The sequence below is a fragment of the Pseudochaenichthys georgianus genome, chromosome 4, assembly GCF_902827115.2.
Source record: "Pseudochaenichthys georgianus chromosome 4, fPseGeo1.2, whole genome shotgun sequence".
Classification (NCBI taxonomy): Eukaryota; Metazoa; Chordata; class Actinopteri; order Perciformes; family Channichthyidae; genus Pseudochaenichthys; species Pseudochaenichthys georgianus.
In genome coordinates, this window is record NC_047506.1 from 21,843,731 (window position 1) to 21,867,853 (window position 24,123).

A 24,123-nucleotide genomic window follows, 5' to 3' on the forward strand; every position below is an offset into this window, starting at 1 on the left:
TATAAACATGGCTGAGTCAGTGATAACTTTCGAGGGGTGGAGGTATGCCCATTATTTTGAGTTTGTCCGAAGAATAGACAGGAATGTGACGGTGAGGTGCAAACTGTGTCCAGGCCAGAAGCTGTTATCCACTGCTGTAAACACCACGTCAAACCTCAACAAACACCTGCAAAGAACACATGCTAAAGTGAAGCTACCGCACACGCTATTTGTTGTTTGTTTATATCACGTAGTCTGTTCTTCTTCTCTGTCTTCCGGTTGTTGCCTGTTTTGAATGACAACATTTGCCTGCTGGTAAGGAAAGTTATTGCCACTCACGCATGCGCAGTTCGTACGTGCTCGGCGAGTAAAGTAACGAGTAAAGTAACGAGTTAATTTATGTAGATAGTAACGAAGTAGTGTAATATATTACTTTTTTCTTTTAAGTAATATGTAATATATTACATTTTTTTAGTAACGACCCCATCTCTGGAGTTGGCGTTCTCTACTCTGATTTACATGAAGAACAACAGGAGGTCACGGCTCTCTGTTGAACAGGACTTGCGAGTGGCCCTCTCCTCAGTGCCACCAAGGATTACAAAATGCTGTGCGCCCCGACAGGCACATGTATCTCACTAATTTGTAAGTCGGCAAACTATTTACAATAGCACATGTTTCAATGCTGATTGCTGAAATGTTACATTTATAATTTGTAGTTCAGGACCATGGATAATGCAGCTTCCTTGCATTGACAGTTCTCTGTGCTGAATTTCTGCTGAGTTTCCTTTGCCTCATTTTTAATGTTGAGACCTGTCCTGTTTCAATGAGTGTGTTGCTGCTTTGATGAAGCCTAATTTGATAAAGTTTCAAATTAATTTCTGAAATATTTCGTTAATAAATATTTATTATGAGTAATATAGTTGTCTTTGTCACATTTTATTTGGCATTAGTAAATAATTATGCACATTTACAGATATTTTACATGATATGAGTGATAACACGTGTTATAAGGGCTATTTTGCACAATAGGTGTGCCTTGAGATTTTTACTTGTCCTTTGATGTGCCTTGGGCACAAAAAGTTTGGGAACCACTGCTTTAGAGAATCCGACTGCACTTTCACTATCCGAATGTTTATGATGTGCCAGCGGACGTCATAAATGTGCGTCTGCTGCTGTGGGGAAAGTATGGAAACTACAGTTTTCTATACAGCGGATTACAACATGGATGTTTAATAAGAACAAGGGACTACTGTAAACTCATCTAGAGACTCTGCACCGTGCTCTGATGCTGTTGTTTTATGCTTTATGAATGTGGCCAACAGAGAAACATATTCTTCATGACAAAAGTTGGAATTTAAATAAAAAAGGAAAGTGAAACTTATGCTCGTCACCCTCTCCCTCCGGTCCACATTAATACAAATGATCTCAATAAGTATGATTGTATGAACTATGAAAAGATCTTAAAATCAGATACATTTATTATAAACGTTAGTCCTTAACATCTATCACTGTGTATATCACCATTCAAACATATTTTAAAAATTGAACAAACCCCACACAGCTCAGTAAAGACTGTGAAATGTTGACTTTATTTGTTCATTTCAGTAAAAACTAACGTTCATATTTCTCTTTTTGATTATAATACTGATGAACATTCAAAACAAAGCACTTTGGCAAGTTACCACATACGTTTTAAAATGCTTAATAGGCACCGTAACTTTCATGATATAATTTCTCGGTCATAATCAGTTGTTTCCGTGAACGGTCGACTGTTGTGTGACGGCAAATGCTGCGGCTGCAAGGCATTGTGGGGCAGCATTTTCTCCTCTCCTTTCGTAAAGGGAGGTCCAGTGGTTCCTAAGCTAAAGGAGGTTATAAAGGAAGTTTGAAACCTCCTTCATCTGGAGAATTCGAACGGCACTTGTCATGGCTGTCACTGAGGGACTTCCGGGACATTTCTAGCTGGGTAGTCTCTTCTTTCCATCTTTCAGGGGAATAACAAATATGTAAAGAATTAGAGAGAAAGGCTTGAGGAGAAAAGTGCTGAGGCGTCCCAATACCAAGCATGTGCGTCATCAAATTTTATTATCTTTAACCTGATGAGACGTCGGCTCCCAGGCAGCAAAATAATGAAATATGTTGTTGGTCAAGCGGGGTCACACAGTGGAGGCTGTGTCAGTGCTGCTAATCTACCTTGGTTGGTTATTGGCTAATGGTTACACAAGCCAAAAAATCGTTATGACATCATAAAGTGGGAAAAATCTGATCAGCTCATTTTCAGTTTTTATATAAATGGATCAGGACAAAAATCGAGAGAATCTTTTTTCCTGAAACTTTCAGAATCTCTTTACACAGAGGGGACACATGTTCAGAGTTGGGTGTAACGCGTTACAAAATAATATTACTTTTGTCGGTAACGGAGTAGTGTAACGCGCTACTTTTATAATTCAGTAATCACACTACAGTTACTAACATTGTCCTGACACGCGTTACTTCGTTACTTACTAAAATGAGTCATAATCAAACCTCAACAAACACCTGCAAAGAACACATGCTAAGGTGAAGCTAACGCACAGCTATTTGTTGTTTGTTTATATCACGGTCTGTTCTTCTTCTCTGTTTTCCGGTTGTTGCCTGTTTTGAATGACGAATACACACTACCGCCGCCTGCTAGTAAGGAGAGTTCTCATTCATAACACTCCGTTCGATGTCTCACTATGGGATGCGCCTCATCGCGGAGCAAACAGAAGCATCAATCTCATTACGCCAATCCTGATTGGCTGGTGATCTTGACGTCAGCGTCAGGGGAAATCACCCCCTATAAGTAGCTTGCGCCACAAAGCATGCGTCATTCAAACACCTCTTCTCGCTTCAGAGCACATCTCACAGTAGCCGGGCAAGCTTCACTGTCCACAGACTGAACCCAAAATACCATTTCGGTCGACGGGCGCTAGCCGGCTACTCCTTCTTCTTCGCAGGAAGACGGTAGTACTAACGCCGTTAGTACTTAAAAATCGACCTCGCCCTTCTCTACGAGAAAGTAAGGTAGGTCCGATTTTTTCAAGCTAGCAGCACACCTGTTGCTAGCTCGCTCCCTCTCTACCGACACCACGGTAGCGAGGACGTTTTTCTTTTCTCTTCCCCACGGAGGGGAAAAGGATTAAAAAAGGAGCATACTGCCACACCAGTCAGTATTCTCCTGGAATAAAAGACCCACACTGTCCTTTTTCTCCGGATTAAGGACAAGATGGTAATACCTTTTTTCCCGTCCCACCTGTGGAGAGCGGGCCCTCTCCACGCCACTAGGCGACAAGGATGGACGCCCCTCTCCCTCACACCAGAGGAGTCAGGGACTCGTGGCTCGACTCTGCGGCTGCGGGTTGAAGATCTCGGGCACAGACACACACCAGGTCTGTTCGTCCTGCCTCAGGCTGGAACACGCCCGAGGTGCTATCGACAACCCCGGCTCATGCAGACATTGTGTCCGCTTCACAGTTAAGAGCCTCCGCCGACGGCTAGCGAGACCCCCCCATGTCCATGGACCTGCCGGCCGGCAGTCAAGACACGGGGGCGTCCGCCACAGAGAGCGAACCCCTCTCCGTGTCGGTCTGGGGCTCATTATCAGCGATGGCCTCAGAACCGGAATCCCGCGCCCTGGCAGGCCGGGACCCGGTGACGACAAGACACGCGGGAACGGATTCCCACGCTTTACCAAGATGGGGCTCCCGGTTAGACCTCACCATGGTCTCACCTGCGGAGGATGTCCTCGAGTTGGATTATGAGGAGGACGATGAGGAGGACGCCCTGGCGTTCCTCCTGTCCGAGTCAGATGAACAAGAAGAGGACACCTTCATGTCATCGGCCCAGGCTGCAAAGCCTGGAGCGAGGGCTGCTCTCCCGGGCGATAGCACACCAGCTTCGCCCGGTCTGAGCATGGACCTGCAGGCCGTGTGCAAACGCGCTGCGGTCAGACTCAATGTTCCGTGGCCTGAAATGGCCAAGGAGACCTCCAGGTCCCGCTACGAGGGGAAGCATCTTCCCCAAACAGCGGGCAAAGGGAGGCAACTCCTCCCGGTTTTTCCAGAAATGTTGGATGAAGTGTCGGTCTCGTGGAGAGACCGGCCCTTCAGCAACTTCTACCGAAGGTGGGCCCACGCGAGCAGGAACCCCACGCTGCCAGCAAAGGCGAACCGCTTTCAGTCTACAATGACTGAAAAGTCCTACAAAGCGGCAGCGCTGTCCGCCAGGGCCCTGAACGTGTCCTCGCTGCTAACCGCCTACCAAGCGGAGCTCTGCGAGGACCTGTCGGGTAGCCCGGGAGCAGCCACTCTGGACGAGATGGCAGCGGTCACGGACATTTGGAAGGGTCCAGCCGCTGCCTTCGCAGCAGCAGTCCTTCACCCAAGCTGTCTCGAACTCTGCTCGGTTTAAAGCACCGGACAAGCAGAGGTCGCAGCCCACCCCGAGTCCCCAGCCCAGGCTGGAGACAAGGGCAAGTTGGCCGAGAAAATCCCCGGTTCCGGCTGCAGCTCAGGCTCAGCCAACCCAGAATTTCGGCCAGAAGTCGAGGAAGAAGAAGCGAGCGGCGTGACAGCCCCTCCTTCTCCCCTCCGTGAATGTGTTCCCGCCGCCTCGAGAGATGTCTAAACACCATCCTCAAGTCCGCACAAACACATGTCACACATTGATTGATTCCTCTGTCATAAAACATTTGCCACTGACATATCCAGGCTTCAGGCCGAGGGCGCAGCTCAAAAAAATGAAGAGAAAATCAATGAAGCCAATAAACAGCCTGTCAATTGTTCCCCTTCTGAGAGCAGCTACGGCATCTCTCAAAAGGCGGATTATTGGCGGGTCTGTGAAGGCACCACCGTCACGCGCATGCGCTGTGCCGGCTGGAGCTGTAAAGGCACCACCGTCACGCGCATGCGCAGTGCCGGCTGGGGCTGTGAAGGCACCACCGTCACGCGCATGCGCTGTGCCGGCTGGAGCTGTAAGGGCACCACCGTCACGCGCATGCGCAGTGCCGGCTGGAGCCGTAAGCGTGACATCTCAGCTGGCTCTAAGGAGCATACAGCAGGAGATACTCACGACATCTGCCTGGGCTTCTCAAAACAGTTACGGAGCATCCACACTACAGCTTCAAAAAAAGCTTGGAGCTGGGCGTGTCTGGAGCTTGGGGATTTTATTCAAGCAACACGACCAACAACCAATCACATGAATCTCCCGCCCCCGACATACAAAGCAAAAAACCCCGGGGATTTTATGCGAGCAATATATATATAAACTCCCCAAACAGGCGAAAACCTACCAGTTTCACCCACTGTCTCTGCCACCTCCCTCCATGCCTGGTTCCTCCGGTTTGTATCCCGGTAGGTGAAGAGGGTCTGGTCATACAAAACCGGGTGATTGCTACGGCGATAGTTAGTTTCTCCTCCAACTTTTTTTGAAATATAGAAATGAACGGCGGGATATCTCTCCCAGCTTAGACGCGGTTTGAGTGGCTACGGCTTCAGCTGTCAGATTTTCAGAAACGGGGTTTGATTGGCTGGCGCTGGCTACTCCGGCGTCTCCGGCGTCAGAAGTTGAACAATGTTCAACTTCTGACGGCGGAGACGGCGGAGACGGACCGCTCTGCTATCCACAATTCAGTTCGGCGAAAAAGCGAGGCAACGTGACGTCACCCCATTGAAAGTGAATGGGCAGATTGGAGTTTTCGACGCTGTCGACGCTATAGTGTGGACGGGCCGTTACACTTTATCTGTTTTCACAAGCCCAGAGAGAGTCAACCCATATTCTGGAGAGAGAGGTTCTCTCTCTCCTAGAAAGAAGGTTTTTTTTATCTATAATGCCCGCTGAGCAGAGTCAGATTACGCAGACAAATGTCCTCGTAAAGCACCCACTCAACATGGGTCTCATAATAAAACTAAACCCCGCGCGCCACGGCGTGCGGAGAGTATTGGTTATTATGTAATGCGTAGTGGCACTACACCCGACTTTTCTAGTGTGGGACGCGCCTACAGGTGCTGTCCTTTCACGGAAGGTGGTCACCACGGACGCAGGTCAGACAGGCTGATAGGGTATTTACGAAGGTCGCACGCTGGAGGTCTCTGCTCTAGAGACCTCCAGCGGGCGCACGTAAATTACCCGGAGCTTTTAGCGGTGTTCCCCACCCTAAAACGCTTCCTGCCTTCTCTCAGAGGACATCATGTCCTCGTGAGGACAGACAACACGATATCGTGTATGAACCGCCAAGGGAGGTTGCGTTGTCTCCAGTCACACACACTGGCACACAAACTGATCCCTTGGAGCGGCAGACGTCTCCTCTCTCTGAGAGCGACACAGGTACCGGGAGTGATGCACCTCGGGACAGAACTACTGTCCAGAGGTGCACCACTCTATGCAGACTGGACTCCACATCCAAGGATCGTGAGTCCGCTGTGGGTGCGTTACGGCGGAGCCGCGTTAAATCTGTTCGCATAAAGAAAAAATGCTCAATGACAGCTGTTCTCTTTAATGCATGATTTAAACGCACTGTTAGGCGGGGACGCACTCGTACACGATTGACCTCTGGGTCCTCTGTACGCATTCCCACCCCTGGCTCTGTTACCCCCAACTCTGGCCAGAGTGAAGGAGCAACGCCACACACTTACGGCCCGTCCACACAGCGGCGTGCGCTGACGCTTGCCGGCGGGCGTGTCTGAAACTCGACCAACAACCAATCACATGAATCTCCCGCCCCTGACACACAAGCAGCGGTTTGATTGGCTAGAGCTTGTACTGGCATGATTCGATTGGCTGACGCTTCTGCCGAGGCGTCAAAAGTTGAACATTGCTCAACTTTTGCAGCGAGCCACGCCAGCTACGCTCCGCGTCGCTTCCCACGATGCATTTCGGCTAAAAGTGACGTCACCCCATTCAAAGTGAATGGTGAAGCGTCAACGCACGCCGCTGTGTGGACGGGCCGTTACTCTGATGCAGTGTGCGAACTATACCACGGTCTCCGGGGGAGCCGAGATTTTTTATTTTTTTTGCGGGGGGGGGGAATACTGATCCGTGCATTAATAGCAACAGCACAGACATAGGCCTATTATAAAGAGAAAATCTGTTGCACACGGGGTGGTGCCACAGGTCTACATTTACATGAAACGTCCCGATGGATCATGTTCATGTCAACAGATTTCCCGAGCATGTATGGGCTACGCAAACTTCAATCAACTTGATAATAAATAATCCACGGACCACCAATGTAACGTTTGACTGTTTAATTAAATAAACTTAAAATGACTCAAAAACAGGCTACATTGTTTCACATGGGCTATAGCCTATTATGGCTGTAGCCTACATAGAGCCGAACACACGCGATAAGAGAAGCCAGCGGCACCAACCATGAACAATATTAATATTAATAATACAGCTATAGCACAACACAACCCTCTCACTGCCTGGAGAGACGCGACGCCACACACACTACACAACGGCTCGTCTTCTTGTGTCTCTTCAGCCCCCAAGTTAATGTTAGCTGTCAAGTTAGCACTAGCACTGACGTTAGCTCCCTCCTCTCTCGGTTCTGTTGTAGCAGCAGTCACAACGTACGATGTGCTACCACCAGCTACATTCGGTTGGTCTTCTTGATCAGGTTGTTTAGCCGTCTTTTTAAAGAAATTGCCCAAGGTAAGTTGTTTTTTTCTTTTCGACATGTCAGCAGCAGCAACAATGCCTGGTAAACATGCAGTGCTAACTAAACGAGCTTGTGAGTGAGTGGGTAGTGGGTGGAGCTGCGGGCAGCGTGCAAGCAGGCGACACTTTTTTCATGAATCATAAACTCTAAATATAATTTTATTTCACTTATTTTACACCTTTGGAAAAAAAAAACATGCCCAAATTTATTTGGTCATCATATCAGTATTTTAGAGAGCTCCCCCCAAATTTCACAAACCATGTTCCCAGGGGAGCTCATGTCACCACTAGGGGAGCTATAGCTCCCCCTGCTCTCCTCCAGTTCGCACCCTGCTCTGATGTTTCCGCCCTAGCCCGCAACATACGGGCTGGCGGAGATATATCAGCTGTTGTGCGGGCAGCCCCCACCACGCAGGGACAGATTGTCTCAGGCGGGGGGGGGGGGGCGATCCTTCACCCACACCCAGAGCGCGGGGCACTATGGGCCTAACCCGTGAGTGGTACAATCTGAATACAGTGGGACTCCCTCAGAAGGTGATAAACACTATTCAGAGTGCGAGAGCTTCCTCCACCAGGTCTCTTTACGACTGTAAGTGGAGGGTGTTTGAGGAGTGGTGCCTTCAAGAAGGACACATCTCTTTTCAATGTCCTGTCGGGGTGATTTTATCATTCCTACAGGACTTGATCGATAAACACAGAGCTTTCTCCACGATCAAGGTGTACCTGGCTGCTATTGCTGCTATTGCTGCATGCCATGTGGGCTTTGAGGGTAAGACGGCTAGCCAACACCCTTTGGTTTGCCGTTTTATGAAGGGAGCTCGCAGGCTCCTCCCTGTCTCCAGGTCGTTGGTGCCCTTATGGGACCTGGCAGTGGTTTTAAATGGGCTCAGAATGACCCCATTTGAACCCCTGGAAGGAGCTGACATGAAACATCTGTCACTCAAGACAGTGCTGTTACTGGCCCTGGCATCCGCCAAGCGGGTCAGCGATATTCATGCACTGTCTGTACATCCCTCTCGACTGGTTGTTGAAGCCCAACCCTGCCTTTACACCAAAGGTGGTTGGTTCATGTACCCCAATTGACATTGAGGCATTTCCTCCGCCGCTGGTTTCCTCCGGGGAGCATCAGCAGGATATGTTGTGTCCAGTCCGGGCTTTACACACATATATGGACAGATCAAAGGAGCTTCGTCTTAATGACCAACTCTTCGTGTCCTGGGCTAACCCTCACAAGGGCAAGCCTGTTACTAAGCAACGGCTCTCACACTGGATTGTGGAGGCAATTGCTTTGGCCTATACGAGTCAGAATTTGCAAGCACCTTCGGGTCTGCGGGCTCACTCGACTCGGGGCCTGGCTACATCCTGGGCTTTGTTCAAGGGTGTTTCCATCCAAGACATCTGTGCAGCGGCGAGCTGGTTCTCGCCGCTCACTTTTTTCCGCTTTTACAGGCTAGACGTCTCCGCTCCAAGCGTGGCCCGAGCAGTGCTGGGCACCTTGTTGAGTCAGGACAAGTGTTATGAATGAGAACTATAGGTTACTTACGTAAGCCCAGAGCTCAGAGTAACATGAAGTGAGATGTCTCACCAGACGGCCCTCCTTGCTATGGTGAAGCAAGATCAGGTGCTTATTTTGAATGACGCATGCGTTGTGGCGCAAGCTACTTATAGGGGGTGATTTCCCCTGATGCTGACGTCAAGATCACCAGCCAATCAGGATTGGCGTAATGAGATTGATGCTTCTGTTTGCTCCGCGGTGAGGCACATCCCATTGTGAGACATCTCACTTCATGTTACTCTGAGTACTGGGGTTATGTAAGTAACCTATGGTTATTGCCACTCACGCATGCGCAGTTCGTACGTGCTCGGCTGAAGTCTTTGCGGTGTCTGGTTCCAGTGCAACACATGGCCAACACGCAGGAGAACACGCCGACGCAACAGCGTGAGCAGAGATACAGTAGACTGCGCAAAATATACAGATAGCAGGAGACAGAGGACAGCCATGGTCAGATAGGAAAACATTCAGGATCTGGATCAGTCTTATGTGACAATGGAAACTGAACTAAAGAGAACATTTCAAACTTTAGCAGTCTGCGTGATCTGCCTGCAGGGAGGGGCGGGCCGGCCCTGCGAGTAAAGTAACGAGTAAAGTAACGAGTTACTTTATGTAGAGAGTAACGAAGTAGTGTAATATATTACTTTTTTTTAAAGTAATATGTAATATATTACTTTTTTTTAGTAACGACCCCATCTCTGCACATGTTTATGTATAAAATACATTAAAAAGTGGATTTCGCAGAATAGGTGACCTTCAAGGCACTAACTAAGAAGTGTACATTTAAGCAGTCGACACCAAATGATAGTATTACCGGACCAGCACCTGTAGCACCAATTTTTGCAATTAAGTGTCTGAGCAATAAATGCTCTAAAAGATTTGTTTAGAAATATATAGGAAGAATTATGATTTCACAGCACAGAAAGTTAAGTGAGCAGAAATATTCAGAAAGGTCAAGTTTAGGTTTCATACTATGCCATGGGGAGTTTAATGTTTCACATGTGTCTGAGTGTGAGTTGGTGTTCTCATTCAGGACTCACATACAGGGCCCACTCACGCTGAAGCAGTCTGCATCAGCCGAGCAGCAGGTAATGATTCAGGCAGCTCTGTCTCTGACTCACACCTCTGATCTCTACCTTGATGTCTTTCTGCATCCTCTCAGCAGTGATGAGAGCATCACTTTGGCAGCTTGAGCGAGGTAAACTTTTGTATTTTTCTGAATGAAAGTTCTTAGACCATAAAGACTGGAAGGGAAGTGTCATTTGAGTGTACTGAAGTTCCTTACAATGTTTTTCTGAATGAGAGCCACCACCCCCTCTGCAACCTGATCTTTCATTGAGCTGACACCTGATTGTCCCTAATGGTCACTGCAGCCTTAAGTGTGAACATGAAGATCAACAGCATGAGTTAAATAATCACTTACACATAGATCCGGTGAAATGTCACCCTTCAGTGAATCTGAGCAAATAGCACATTACAGAATTCACTCATTACCATGGTGATCACAGTGCCATCTTACCTTGTTTAAATAAATCAGTTGGTCAAATGGCAGAAAAATACCCCCCTGTTAAATGACCGTGGCTGTTAGCTGTGACACAGATTGAAAAACCTGAGTCTCCACGTCTGAGAAACTACCAGTAGACTGTCGATTGAAGAAAACTGGTCACCCTTAGCCAGAGGCTCGTCTGAAATGTGTTTGTGTCCACAGGAAAAATCTCAAATAATGCAGTCTGAGTGCTGTTTCTCATTCAAACTAATGCCCAGAACAGAACAAGAAGAAATCGTTTTGACTGTAACAAGACATTTTTTTTTATCCCAAATAAGAGTCTACAACCAATGGCAGATTGATATCAAAGTCAAATGAGCTCCAAAATAAACGTTGGATCTGTCCGTTAAGTATGAGCCAGCAGATGTAGCCTAGCCTGGCTAACATTAGCTTTTAAACATTGCTTTTGTACAAATGAAAGAAACTATATTTCACAGAGCTTTCAGAATATTGGTAAACCATTATGTATATTTTGGAGCGAGCTCTACTAGCTATTGTCTTCTTCTTTTTGTATTGAATGATTAATATTTGTTCAAAATCATTGAAATTAAAAACTGCAGATAGACTGCAACAAAGAGTTAGGAGTCAATAGTTAGAGAAAGTAAGAGAGAGAGACTGAGGGGGGTGAAACTGCTGTCTCAACATGACAGGAGTAAAAGCCACAACATGGTTGTGCCTGCAGTGTTATTGTAGATGATTTATCTTTCCACATAAACGGCAACGCTACAACAACTCCAATGACTCAGTATTAAACACATTTACAAATGGACAACTTCAAATGAGGTGCGAGTCAATGTGGGCACTTGTGTGTCATTCCTGTTCCTTATGTAATGTTGTAATATAATATTGAGAATAATTACTCACCTGCTACACCGCAAATGCACATCTTTTAAAGTATACCATGGGAAATAATGTTTGTGTTCTAGCTGATATCCTCCACATTTGTAGTAAACAGAGAGCTTTATGGGGAGCAGTATGTCTCCAGGCATGAGGGGCTATTTCTGACCAACGGTGTCAGGATACACACCAATGGCTCACTACACCGCACACAGGCCACAATGTTGCATGCGTGGGTTTGCACTAATCCGTCTCTATGCAGGTGTGTATGCACTGTAAGTGTAGATGAGGATTAGAGTTTACTGGATACAAATCATATCTATTTTTATGTTCTTGTACATAGGAGTACACTGGATGTGTATTTTTGTAATTGTTTCCGAGAGCCTTGGATTAACACGAGCATAGTGACAAGCCTAACCTTCTGTCAGTGGTCGCCTTTAATTTCGCCCTCTATTCAAGGTACAAAGGGGTTTTCTGTGCGTGTGTGTTTGTGTGCACTGTTTTGTTAGGAACAACAAACAGTGCATACCCATAATTCGTCTGACGCACTCAAGCCAAAAGCTGATTTTGGGTTGCAATGGCACGGCATTTACAGCAGCCCCTGATCCTGACCAGGCCAAACACACTCTCCTCATGCTACTTTATGAGTGAGAAATACATCTAATATATATATATTATATATATAAACATCCAATTAAATGTTTATGTGTTAAGGTAAAGAAGTTGCCTGTGATGAACCCACACATAATTATCTAAAGTTCCCCTTTGCACACCTAAGTATTTAAGCATCTTTCAGCTCAATGTTTTGGTATTTCAGGTATTAAGGAGTGTGTTATTTCCTACAGGAGTTGATTGATACCAAAAAAGTAAATCCATTTATCATTTGGCCAGATAAAGGGCTCTTAAATGAAAGATAAACTTCCATCATGCAATTTAGAAACTCTGAAAACTGTGGCCGCACCTGCCTCAAAATAGGAAGTGAGACCAACATCTAAATGAGCAAGTATAGTTTAGGAAGCAAATGCCAACAAATCCCAACAACAGCATTTCTATTTTTAAATGATTGTAAAATGTATTATAATGGTGCCATTGTTGGTTTCCATAACAGCTGGTTACATTTAACAATCCTGTAAAGTGGTAGAGCCAAATGGGACGCCACTATTTTTAAACTGCCAGCAAGATCCCAAAACTCTGCTGACAACAGCACAGTGACACGTTGACCTGCAGGACACCTACAGCATATTAATGTGAAACTCAATGCAGTTCTGACCCTTACATGCACAGTTGTTACCCGTAACCCAACGTGAGCTACAAATTCAAACAACACCTACTGGTTGAGTAACGGATTACATGTCAGGACACTAAAATAATTCAAAAAGGCTGAATTTTCTTTTGGGTTTTTCATTTAGGTTACTTCCATTCTTCTTTAAATTAAATATCTTCTTTTTTAAACCAAATATCTTGGTTTCTTCTTTTCTAAGGTGACATTGTTCTGTTGTCTAACAGAATACATGAACTGTATTACAAGTAAATGCCATCTTAATGATATTTATTTTCCCTTGTATTCATTTGCATTGCATAGCATTTGATATTTAAGAGGACCTATCATGCAAAATGCACCCTTTCATGTATTTTATACATAAACATGTATCCCCTCTGTGTAAAGTGATTCTCAAAGTTTCAGGAATAAAGATTCACTCACTTTTTGTCCTGATCCATTTATATAAAAACCTGTCTGAAAATGAGCTGATTAAATTTTGGCCACTTTATGATGTCATAACAATGTTTTGGCTTGTGTAACCATTAGCCAATAACCAACCAAGGTAACTACCGCCAACGTTATTACCTGAATCTCCTCCTAGAGCACCATTGTGTTCTTTTTAACCAAATATCTCACAGAGATAGGGAAGTGATGGGAGGTGATATTCTATTAATGTTCACGTTCACACAGTCGGTGATTTTTGCCGGCCGTGTTTTCTGCAATGGCAGTTTTTCTGTATTTCCTTTCTCCTGTAATATGACTTGATCGCTTTAAACTCCGCACACTGAGCTCTGATTGGTCAGCAGGCGGTGCTTTCACTGAGTTGAGCTCTTAGCCTGCAACCTAACCTGGTCGGGACCAGGTTAGCCGCTAAGCATAAGTTACCATGATCTAGCCTGCTAAAAAGAGAAACAGCTTCGTAGGACCGGAAAGCCGGAGTTTTCCCTGAATTTAGCCGGCTAAGCGAAAATCCTGCTTCGTAGTATACCCCCCAGGTGAATACCCCACTTGTCACAATAATATTATCATGCCATTGCATATATGTGGTATTTTAGAGTTGACTAGATATTGATTTAGGCAATAGACTATGATATTCAGTACAGGACGCTTAGCAATACCTAGACGGTGTACGGCTGCTTGCACCTCGTGTAAAACGGCGGATACCGGAAATACGGTGTCGCGCTCGGCCCAATACCCGTATGTGTGTGTGAAAGAATGTTTACAAATTGAGAGCTGTATTTACGTTGCTCGTTGTAACGAAAAATGTAACTACAGTATGACGAACATTTGATGACATTAAATAACTTTTAATAACTTTTACCTTGTAGAGATCTCCTCGCAACAGAACCAGCTTACTCCTCTGATGCGGGAAGAAAATATGGTGGACCCCTCCCCCCCCCCCTCTTTGTTTAAAAAATAAAAGCTTCAACATTTTCAAATAAAGATTTTTAGCAATTTTGTCTGCTTTTCATCTTGTCCATTAAAGTGCTATATTGTTCAAGTTAAATTACGAAACTATTAAAAGTAGGGTTTTGAGTCCGACCATTTTGATTTGTGAATAAAATATATGTCAATAATAAGAAGCTGAGTAATCGGCTGCAGAGCAAGCTGCTGACGTATGTGCTCAGTGGGCGGAGTTACAGAGATAAAAATAACTTTTTTCTTATTTCTTAACATGATTGAGACTTATAGAACATACACCCCTCAAGATTAAAATAGTTCTACATGATTGATTGATGTTTAGACGAGAAACATGAATACATTCTCGGGACGGGTGGCGCAGTGGTCTGTGCATCTGATCATCAGATCAAGGGGGGTGCTGGGGAACTCCAGTTCGAAACCCGCTCCTGCCGCCACTGCGTCAGGCCGTTGTGTCCTTGGGCAAGACACTTCACCCGGATTTGCTCCTGTGGGTATTGTCCACAGTACATGTATGATACTAATGTGTACTTGTAAAATCACTTCGAGGCGTGAAGATGGACGGTGTGGCGCAGTGCGCTGTGCAATGATCAAGGGGTGAAACCCGCCGCTGCTGTGTCTGTAAAGCCGTTGTGTCCTTGGGCAAGACACTTCACCTGAACTTGCTCCTGTGGGTATTGTAAATGAATATACTGAATATAATGAATATACCTAATATTAAAGGAAATATTCACATTAACATAACAATTTCATGTTTCTTTGACATAACATAGTTGTGTGTCTTTAACATAATGGAATAGTTTTGAGTACACATGTTTTTAATATGTGCAACCGATATCCATATTAAAATCATGTGAATCCAACAGCCTTTTTTTCTTCCAGTGTGGCGAGGCCATGTGAATACATGTTTTTCAAGTTAAGACTGGATGAGTAGCATCTCTGGAGACATGAACGTCTCCCAGCCATTAAGCTGCCTTTAAGATAACAACAGAACACAGTGTGCTTCTACTGTACTGTATTTACTCAACTGGGAATACAAAAGGCTTATCTTACAACAACGTAAATTGAAAGTTATGCTTGAGGAGGCATTATTTATTCAATTTCACAACTTTATATTTTCTCTGAGGGAACAGTCTTGCATAAACACAATGTTCTCTTTGTTAAAAAAAACATCTGTTACTGTTTGAAAGCCAAGTGCACCCTGGGAAAATGGACTTTGAGTTTAATAAAATACAGCCTCTCCAATAACAGCATGTCAATCTTAGCTAAGCCTTCCATTACACCTGTACTTATCAGACAACTACATAGAAAAGGTAACGTTCATATTGTTAAATTGTCTGTCTTTTAAAATGTAAACATGTAAATATCAGCCACGGATGCAGAATTACCATAATGCAATCCATCAATCACTAAGTAAAACTAGAGAATGCAATTCTTGAAGAAATTGCTAGTGGGAATGCTTTATGCTGAAAAGCTGACGCTGAATTCCTATGCTGAAATGTAATGTGTAAGAAGAAAGTAAAGAATTTAGATTGAAATGATACATGAACACTGGGGGCTTGAATGTGTGATAAGAGAAGAAAAGAAAGTAAAAAAGCTTGGAAAAGCAGCAGAATATTTGAACTGGAAACTATTGAACTAACTTGACCGCGAATGATCTGTCGCCATGGCATCGGTATTTGATGACATCCCATAATACGCTTAGATATGTTGATGACTGCATTGTTACCAAACCTGTGAAGTTTGGGGCTGTTTGGAGCATTTTCACTGAAGTTATGAGAAAACCGAATTTCATGGCGAGCATTGTGTTGCCATGGCAACGACATTTGAAGAAATCCCAAAACTGTCAGGTAGATGTCTTCACGGCTGAACTGTTAGCACACATGTGAAGTTTTACCACTTTTTGACAATTTTCATAGGAGTTATAGCAATATCGTGTTTTATTGCAAGGGATGTGTTGCCATGGCAACATATTTTGAGGAAAACTCACTAATGGCACATAGACATGTTGAGGGATGGACCATTAACTGTAATCTGAAGTCTGGTGGTGTTTTGAGCATTTTCATATCAGTTACGACAACATCTTGTTTTTGGCGAGAGATGCGTTTCCATAGAAACAGCCTATGGTGAGATCTCAGATTTGCCGTAGAGCTGTTGAGGCATGGACTGGTGATATACAAGCGAAGTTTGGGGGACGATCGGACCGTGTCCATTGGAGCTACAGTGACATCGTGTTTTATGGCGAGGGATGCGTTGCCATAGTAACACTACATTACGTAACATCAGATTTGATGTAGAGCTGTTCAGGGCCACAGTGTTAACCATCATGGGATGTGATAACACCTGTGCTTGAGACCAGAGATCAAAGGTTTCCATGGTGATGATGTGCAGTAATCAGTGAGAGGAGAGCCTTTCCATTGTTCTGAATGAGAGATAAACCTCTTACATGTGAACGTTTTGTTGAAGAACCGTAACAGATATCAGTGAAATTTCAATGCGTGAAGCATCTCAAGGACCCTGAGCATCTGAAGTGAGCTTTTTGTATACTTTCGGGTCAATAATGTGGTCTTTTTGGTAGATTAACTAAAGGTGTGCGGCTGCTACTGTGAGAAAAGATCAGCCTTAATTTACAATGGTTCTTATTGGAGACATGTTGAAAGTTGTTGTCACTTCATGCCCTCAAGAGGCATTTTGTTTAATTATTTTGCTTAATTTATTTTTATTGTTCAAGCTACAAGATGTTTTCCTACGTTTTTCATGAAAAATGAACTCTCAGGAGTGTAGGGTTTGGGAATTATGGCAGGTTTAAAAAAAAATATGAAGGCGAATTTCAAGCTCTCCTCCACTCTACCTGTGACATCACAACCCAGTCTCATAAAAAAACGTGTAATAACTACGTTGGTCCACAACGTAGGACGTAGTATTTCTACAAAAACGCCTCTGAAAATGTACGATCCCTACGTTTTTTTTCACCATTCATTCCAATGGCTGGCGTCTATGTCACGTGATCTTCACATTTCTCCCTGCAGAAAAATAAAACATGGCCGAACTTCGTTTTATTCTCGGTGTAAAATGCCTATTTTAAAGTTAGTTTGGCCATAAAAATGGGGTTTGGATGTCATTTGATGCGAGAAATATGAGTTGTTATTTCAGATTATGTGTGCAGTTGATGCACATGATCTTTAGTTTGCTAGTTATTACGAAGATTACTTCAGGAAATTGTGTCGATACAACGTTTTCATTGTTACCAAGGTGGTTGCTAGGGACGCTGCTATCGATATTATTTCTGTTATGTTGTGTAACAGTTTAATGGTGTACTCTTTATTGCTACCCCCTTCCCCGTCAGTGTATAGTGTTGGTCCACAGCGCAAACGTATTAGTTTAACAAAATCCGCATCTAAAATTGTGGCATAGATATGTTATTTTCCCCTGTGCAATTCCAGTCTCACATATCACATCACATCGTCATAAACAAATACCGGAAACAGACCGAAAACACTTTATTCCGAGTGTGCTTGCTTTTCTCTTTGAAAGTCATCACATAACGGCATTGTAATACACGGTTCGGCTGCATTAAATATTACATATCTGCCGTAGTTCTCTATTTATAGAGCCCTGATCATGGATGTATAATAAGAACTGGATACAGCGTGGGAGGCGGGGCCTCATTCATTCCTATGAGAGTTGCTCATTGGCGCATGATGATAAAATGGCCCAATTTTTGAGAGAGTGAAACGTCACAGATTACCCGGCATGCCTGAGAAGTACCTGTATGTGCACTCATAGCGCATGCGCAACTTTAACCAAAATGCTCGTTCACATCAAGCACGTCAATTTGCGTACACGTAACAGCACCGTGCGTTCATGACAGCATGGTAATGGATTGTTATTATGATGGATTTTATATTAACGAGGCGGCAGTTAGCAGCTAGCGGCTAGCTAGTAATTATGCTAATGTGCACATCAATCGTTATGTACTTATATTACGCTGTAACAGGATCTAGCGATATCAAAGCAACAGAGCTTCATTTAGCATGAAAGAATGATTGCACTGTATATATATATATATATATATATATATATTAGGGCTGTCAAGCGCAAAAAAAAATTAACGCCGCGATTAACGCATGTGTATTTTTTTTCCTCGGCCGCCCCGTTGTTTCAGAGCGCATCGAGTTTAAAATACCATCTACAAGCTGATGCTGACAGCCCCGCTCCTGCCGCCCGCTTGTGGCAGACCACACTTCCACGCTCACCGGCAGGCACCGACTGGCCATCGGGAGGACCGGGAGGGTGTGTGTTTGTGTGGCCCGAGCGAGCGAGAGAGAGACCTTACGTGCATTACCGTACCGCAGTGTGAACGCGGCTATTGTTGTTGTTAGCATCTGGTGCTAGCTAGCTGCGCTAACGGATATAAGGAGCTGTTTAAACGAAAACAGAGGAGCGCTCCATCCACACAACTGCACCGAGCACTTGACTTTATGCAGGAAGCCAGACAGCGGGACATTGTACGAGAAGTCAGCACACTCATGATTGCAGCAACATGATTGCAGCGTCCAGGCAGCTCCCGTTCGAGCATATGCCTTGAGTTGCACATAGCTCCAACGATCACACACACACACACACACACACACACACACACACACACACACACACACACACACACACACACACACACACACACACACACACACACACACACACACACACACACACACACACACACACACACACACACACACCATTTGTATTGTATGAGAGAGGTTCCAGGTTGAATTGAGGCGAATATTTGTAATGTTCAGAGGTTGTTGTGTTTAATATTCATGAGAATATTTGTCATTGTTCAAATGATAATAAACATTAGCATAAAGCATATTTGTCCACTCATATGTTGATAAGAGTATTAAAAACTTGAAAAATATTCCTCTAAGGTACATTTAGAACAGATAAAAAATGTGCGATTAATTTGCGATTAATCGCGATTAACTATGGACAATCATGCGATTAATCGCGATTAAATATTTTAATCGACTGACAGCCCTAATATATATATATATATATATATATATATACACAGTGCAATAAGCTTCTTAGTGCAATAATAAGCTACAGGGACGTTAATCTAACGTCGGTAATATTAACTTTATTTAATACAACATTTACGGTCCAACATTTACATCATACAGCCCATGTAGTATAATATTTTACAAATGATGAATTACAGCAAACATGTGCAATATATCCATTATTACAGCTCCGTGGGCTGGCAGTAAGGCGATATGGGTCCGTTGTTATTGTGCATCCATGGGTTGAGATAAACGCATGTAGTGCTGAACACGTAACTTGAACGTGCCGGGCGGCGCGCTCCCGTGGGTTAGATGCGCGTTCATAATGCAGAGGGAAATAACTCTCAGAATAACGTTATTAGCACATTTTTACAACTTGTGGAACGAATGTTTTTAATAAGGGCTATACAAGTGTTCATACTGGGTTGTTTATTTAGTTTAAAAAAAAGTGTAGCGGCGATCGCTCATCAAAACAAAGCCACTCATGGAGGTTAGCAGCCAGAGTTCCCAACGCGTGTTGTGGTGAAGGATGAGGTCCACCATGACGTAATTTGTAATGCTTTATTTCTTTATAAAAATTTTACAAGGTTCTTTTAGGCCTATCTAAAATCTTGGTTAACATATCACAATCACGCACACGGTCAACACGGTTGAAAAACGTGTGGCTTCCTCTCTAACCTCTCATCCCCACTGATCACCTGTGCCCACATATAGCTTGATTACCTCCCGTGCTCCCAGGTGTGCAGATTAGATGACGCATTCACACACACACACAAATTGGCTCCAACACACCGGCCCCTAATTGTGACTGTATAATAAAGTGACAATTACACCAAAACACTAGTGGAGTCAATTATTAATAAAGAGCACGAGAGTGTCTCAGTCCATACTGTCAGTCAAAAAGGGTCCCAAAAAAAAAGGAAAAAGTAATCCGAACATAGGGATCTATGTCAGTTCTTCATTCAGCTTCCTGGAGAAGACAGATCTTGGTGACTGGTCGTTCCAGTATACTGCATTTTGTCTGGACTTTAACAGACCGCACCAGTCCATGCGCGTCAGGAAAGGTCTGCAGTATTTTCCCTAGCAACCAAGATCCACGGGGAGCAGTAGAGTCTGCAATGATGACGATGTCTCCTGTGACGAAACTCCTCTTCTCCTTTGTCCACCGTTGACGTTCCTGTAACAGTGGTAAGTACTCCCGGATCCATCTGCGCCAAAAGAGATCTGCCAGGAACTGACCTTGCTGCCAACGTTGTTTGGTGTACAGGTCGCCTCTCTCAAACAGTCCAGGAGGTAGAGAGCAGGTTTTCCTTTCTGACCATACGAATGATCCTCTCCCATACTCCTCCATGATGTGATGCAGCAGGAGTATTAAAGCTCCACTTAACTCCCGACTGAAGTAGTGAACTTTGAATTTTCTTCTGATCCAGAGCACACAGAGCTTCTCTCAGTTCGCATTCTGCTCCCACAAAGTTGGTTCCGTTATCTGATCTGATGCATGAAACTTGGCCTCTTCTAGAAATAAATCTTCATATGGCATTTATGCAAGAGCTGGTGTCTAATGAGTACGCAATTTCCAGATGCACTGCACGGCTGGCCATGCAAGTGAAGATAACCCCGTACCGTTTGCAGAGGCTGCGGCCTACTTTCACCTCAAATGGGCCAAAATAGTCTACACCCACATTCGTGAATGGTGGAAGGTGAGGCTGAAGTCTGTCTTTTGGCAAATCTGCCATGTTTTGTTTGCCCAGCTTTCCGCGATCACGCCTACAGACAGTGCAGGAAGAAATAATCTTCCTGGCAGAAGCATTGCTGTTGGTGATCCAATACTTCTGCCGAAGTCTAGAAAGCAGATGATTTCTTCCACAATGTCCAAGCTGTTCGTGAATGTGGCGTAAGATGAGAGTGGAGATGTGTTGATCTTTAGAGAAAATGACTGGGTGTTTCACGTAATTAGGCATTGCTGATTTGCTGAGCCTTCCTCCCACTCTTAAAAGGCCATTGTCTATCACTGGATCAAGTTTATAAATGTGACTCTGTTTGCTCACTCCAGACAACGAAGTGATTTCGTCATTAAACCTTTTCATTTAACAGAATTGAATGATGGCTCTCTCTGCTGTGTCAATATCATCCATGGACAAGGTTTGACCGCCCAGTGTGGCTCTGAATCTTTGCATCTCCTTTTCAACTGTGTTCTTATGGTGAGTCATATCAAGTGCATTGCTTAACGCAGATGCCTGTATATCCTTTCGTTTTTTACTCAACATCTGCAACGTCCTTTTAACCTGCAGAAGCCATGCAACTGATGTTTGCAGCCTTGTCCATGATGAGAAGTAGGTTATCATGTGGTTTGTTGTAGTCTGTCCATCCTTGACAATGATGGCGTTCACTGTCGCCTCACCTTTGACCTCTGTGTCTTCCAGTTGCTGTTCAGGCACTCTTTCTGCATAGCCCTTTTGTATGACATCGCCCAAAAAGTTGACATACTCCTCGTTAAATGTTGCAATTTTCTTGACTTTCCTTTTAAGACACAGAGCCCTTTGCTCAGCAACATGACGATTGTTTGGCATTGAAACTTTCTCTTCTCTGAAAGGTAGTTTCAGACTGTAATGTCCATCAGTGAGGTTGGCGGAACTTTTCATGATTTCCAAAAACGTAACATCTTCTCTGGACATTTCTGGCTTTTCGTCAACTGATCTCTCATTGAAGTCGTGGTTGTATTGCTTTACCAGCAGTTCCTCCAAGCTGGTTAATGATATGTGATTGACTGCAATGGTGGGACAGCTGTTTACAATTTGGCGGTCTCCTCTCAGCAGTCCATTGACAACCCACCCTAGCAGGGTTCTGACAGCATAAGGTCCATCATCATTGCTGTTCCCCACCTCCCATGGTTCCATGAGTTTTGAGACATTAGCTCCAATTAGCAGCTCCACGTCAGCATTAATGACAGGAAGTTTCACAGAGTTTAAGTGGGGCCATGCACTTAACTCTTCCTGTTTTGGAATGTTGTCACGAGTCACAGGCATTACAGTTTGTGTGAACACATCAGGTAGCTCATAGTAATTGTTACTGTTGAGTGCAGCCACCATGTGACTACCCACAAGCTTTTCCTGATTCATTGTTCTCAACAGGAATTTGGATTTTCTTCCTGTCATCTTAAAGAGCCTGTGACACCATCCCAACAACTGTTGTGCAATGAAATATTGGGCTACTAGTAATCTCGAACCGTCAGTTTAAAAAAGAAAAAGCGATACCGTTCCGTTAAATATCAATAATTTCGAACATCGCGGAGAAATTCCTTCGACTCATTTTGAAGTTTTGGGGGAAGCCGGAAGTGACGTCAATGCGGGAACGCTTCGAGAGCCAAACACGGACAAAGTGTGTTGTGTCATGCATAGAAATGGTGAATTACTGAGATTAGGCACGTTAATAACGTTTTAATGAAGTTGACTACAGTATATTCATATTCGTCAGTGCTTTCATGTCAATTCGGCGACATAAACATAAATGATCGTGGTGAAGATGATGATTACATTAGGATTAAAAATCGGGAGTGAGAGCTGCTGAATTTCCTCCCGTCGGATGTGATATAAAAACAAATCGATTATTTTTGTGGTTGTAAACTCAAGTGGATGAAACTACATTTATTAGTGCTTTCATGTCAATTCGGTGAACATATGAACACATTAAATGATGAGTGAGGATGATGATTAAAAATCGTTTGTTTGAGCCGGTCTGCATTTCCTGATGAGAAAACAAACCGATGCTTTTTGTAGTTGTAGTACACCAACATGGATTAAACGTGTGTTTTTTTTACCACAATGTTGGGGAAATTAATGGATAAAATGCACGGATTATTATTATTATTCCCACTCCGATCGGGACACTAGGTCCACCGTTTCCCCGCAGCGAGGCTCCCCCCGCTGACAATTTACGTGGGCTGGGTGCAGTGGCGGACTGGCCATCGGGACGAATCCCGATGGGCCGGTACCGAAGTGGGCCGGTCGGATAAGTAACTAGCACATCCCCCATAGGCGGCGCGTGAGGCTCAGGTTTGAGAAGGCTAAATAACTTCTTTTACCTGACGCTGCCCGCCTCCGGCGTCTATAGAAAATAGATGAACTCAGTGTGCGGAGTTTAAATCTCTCAAGTCATATTACAGGATAAAGGAAATACAGTTTAAACTGCCGTATGCAGAGAAGACGCCGACGTGTCGCACTTATCATTCATATTACATCATCAATCAGATCATCGATCATATAATATCATAATATATCATATATTTCCTTATCTGAGTCAGCTTCTCCAGCCTCATCTGGCCGTGCAACACTCACAGTGTCACAGACTGGATGCAGAAGTATTATTTAACACATTATGTTGACGAAACACTCGAGACAAATGTAATTAAAGTCAGATCCACTCATGTCTTAGACGTGAACGCGCTCTCAGCTGGAGAGAGAAACCCTGGCTTGATTTACCGAGTTGATAACCAGCGTCGTAGGACCGCTTAGCGAGATCTCGTTTGTTAGTTTGTTGTTGTTAGTTTGTTTGTTACTCAAACATATCCAGGGTCTGTTGAACTGGCTTCGTAGTACAGGGCACAGGTGGCTAGCAGCGCTAATGTCAAAGACACAGACATTATACATTATATTTGTATTTTACCAGGATGCAGTGACACAAATATTTAGATATTTACATTTACTATCTACAGCCCCCGTCGCCCCTGACATCCCCCACTCCCCCCGTTGACAATTTACTAGCGGTACCGAAGTGGGCCGGTCGA

The 24,123-nt window shown here is 44.3% G+C and overlaps 1 protein-coding gene across 2 annotated transcripts in view; it reads right to left on the minus strand.

Moving 5' to 3' along the window:
- The window catches only part of lepr (leptin receptor), a 64,428-nt gene extending 52,745 nt beyond the window's left edge, over positions 1 to 11,683 (minus strand). For both annotated transcript variants that reach the window (XM_034081776.2, XM_034081775.2), the window contains exon 1: positions 11,622 to 11,683. In XM_034081776.2, coding sequence (XP_033937667.1) covers positions 11,622 to 11,643 — 22 coding nt within the window. In that variant the 5' untranslated portion in view covers positions 11,644 to 11,683. The remainder of the gene's footprint in view (positions 1 to 11,621) is intronic.
- Positions 11,684 to 24,123: the final 12,440 nt, after the last annotated feature.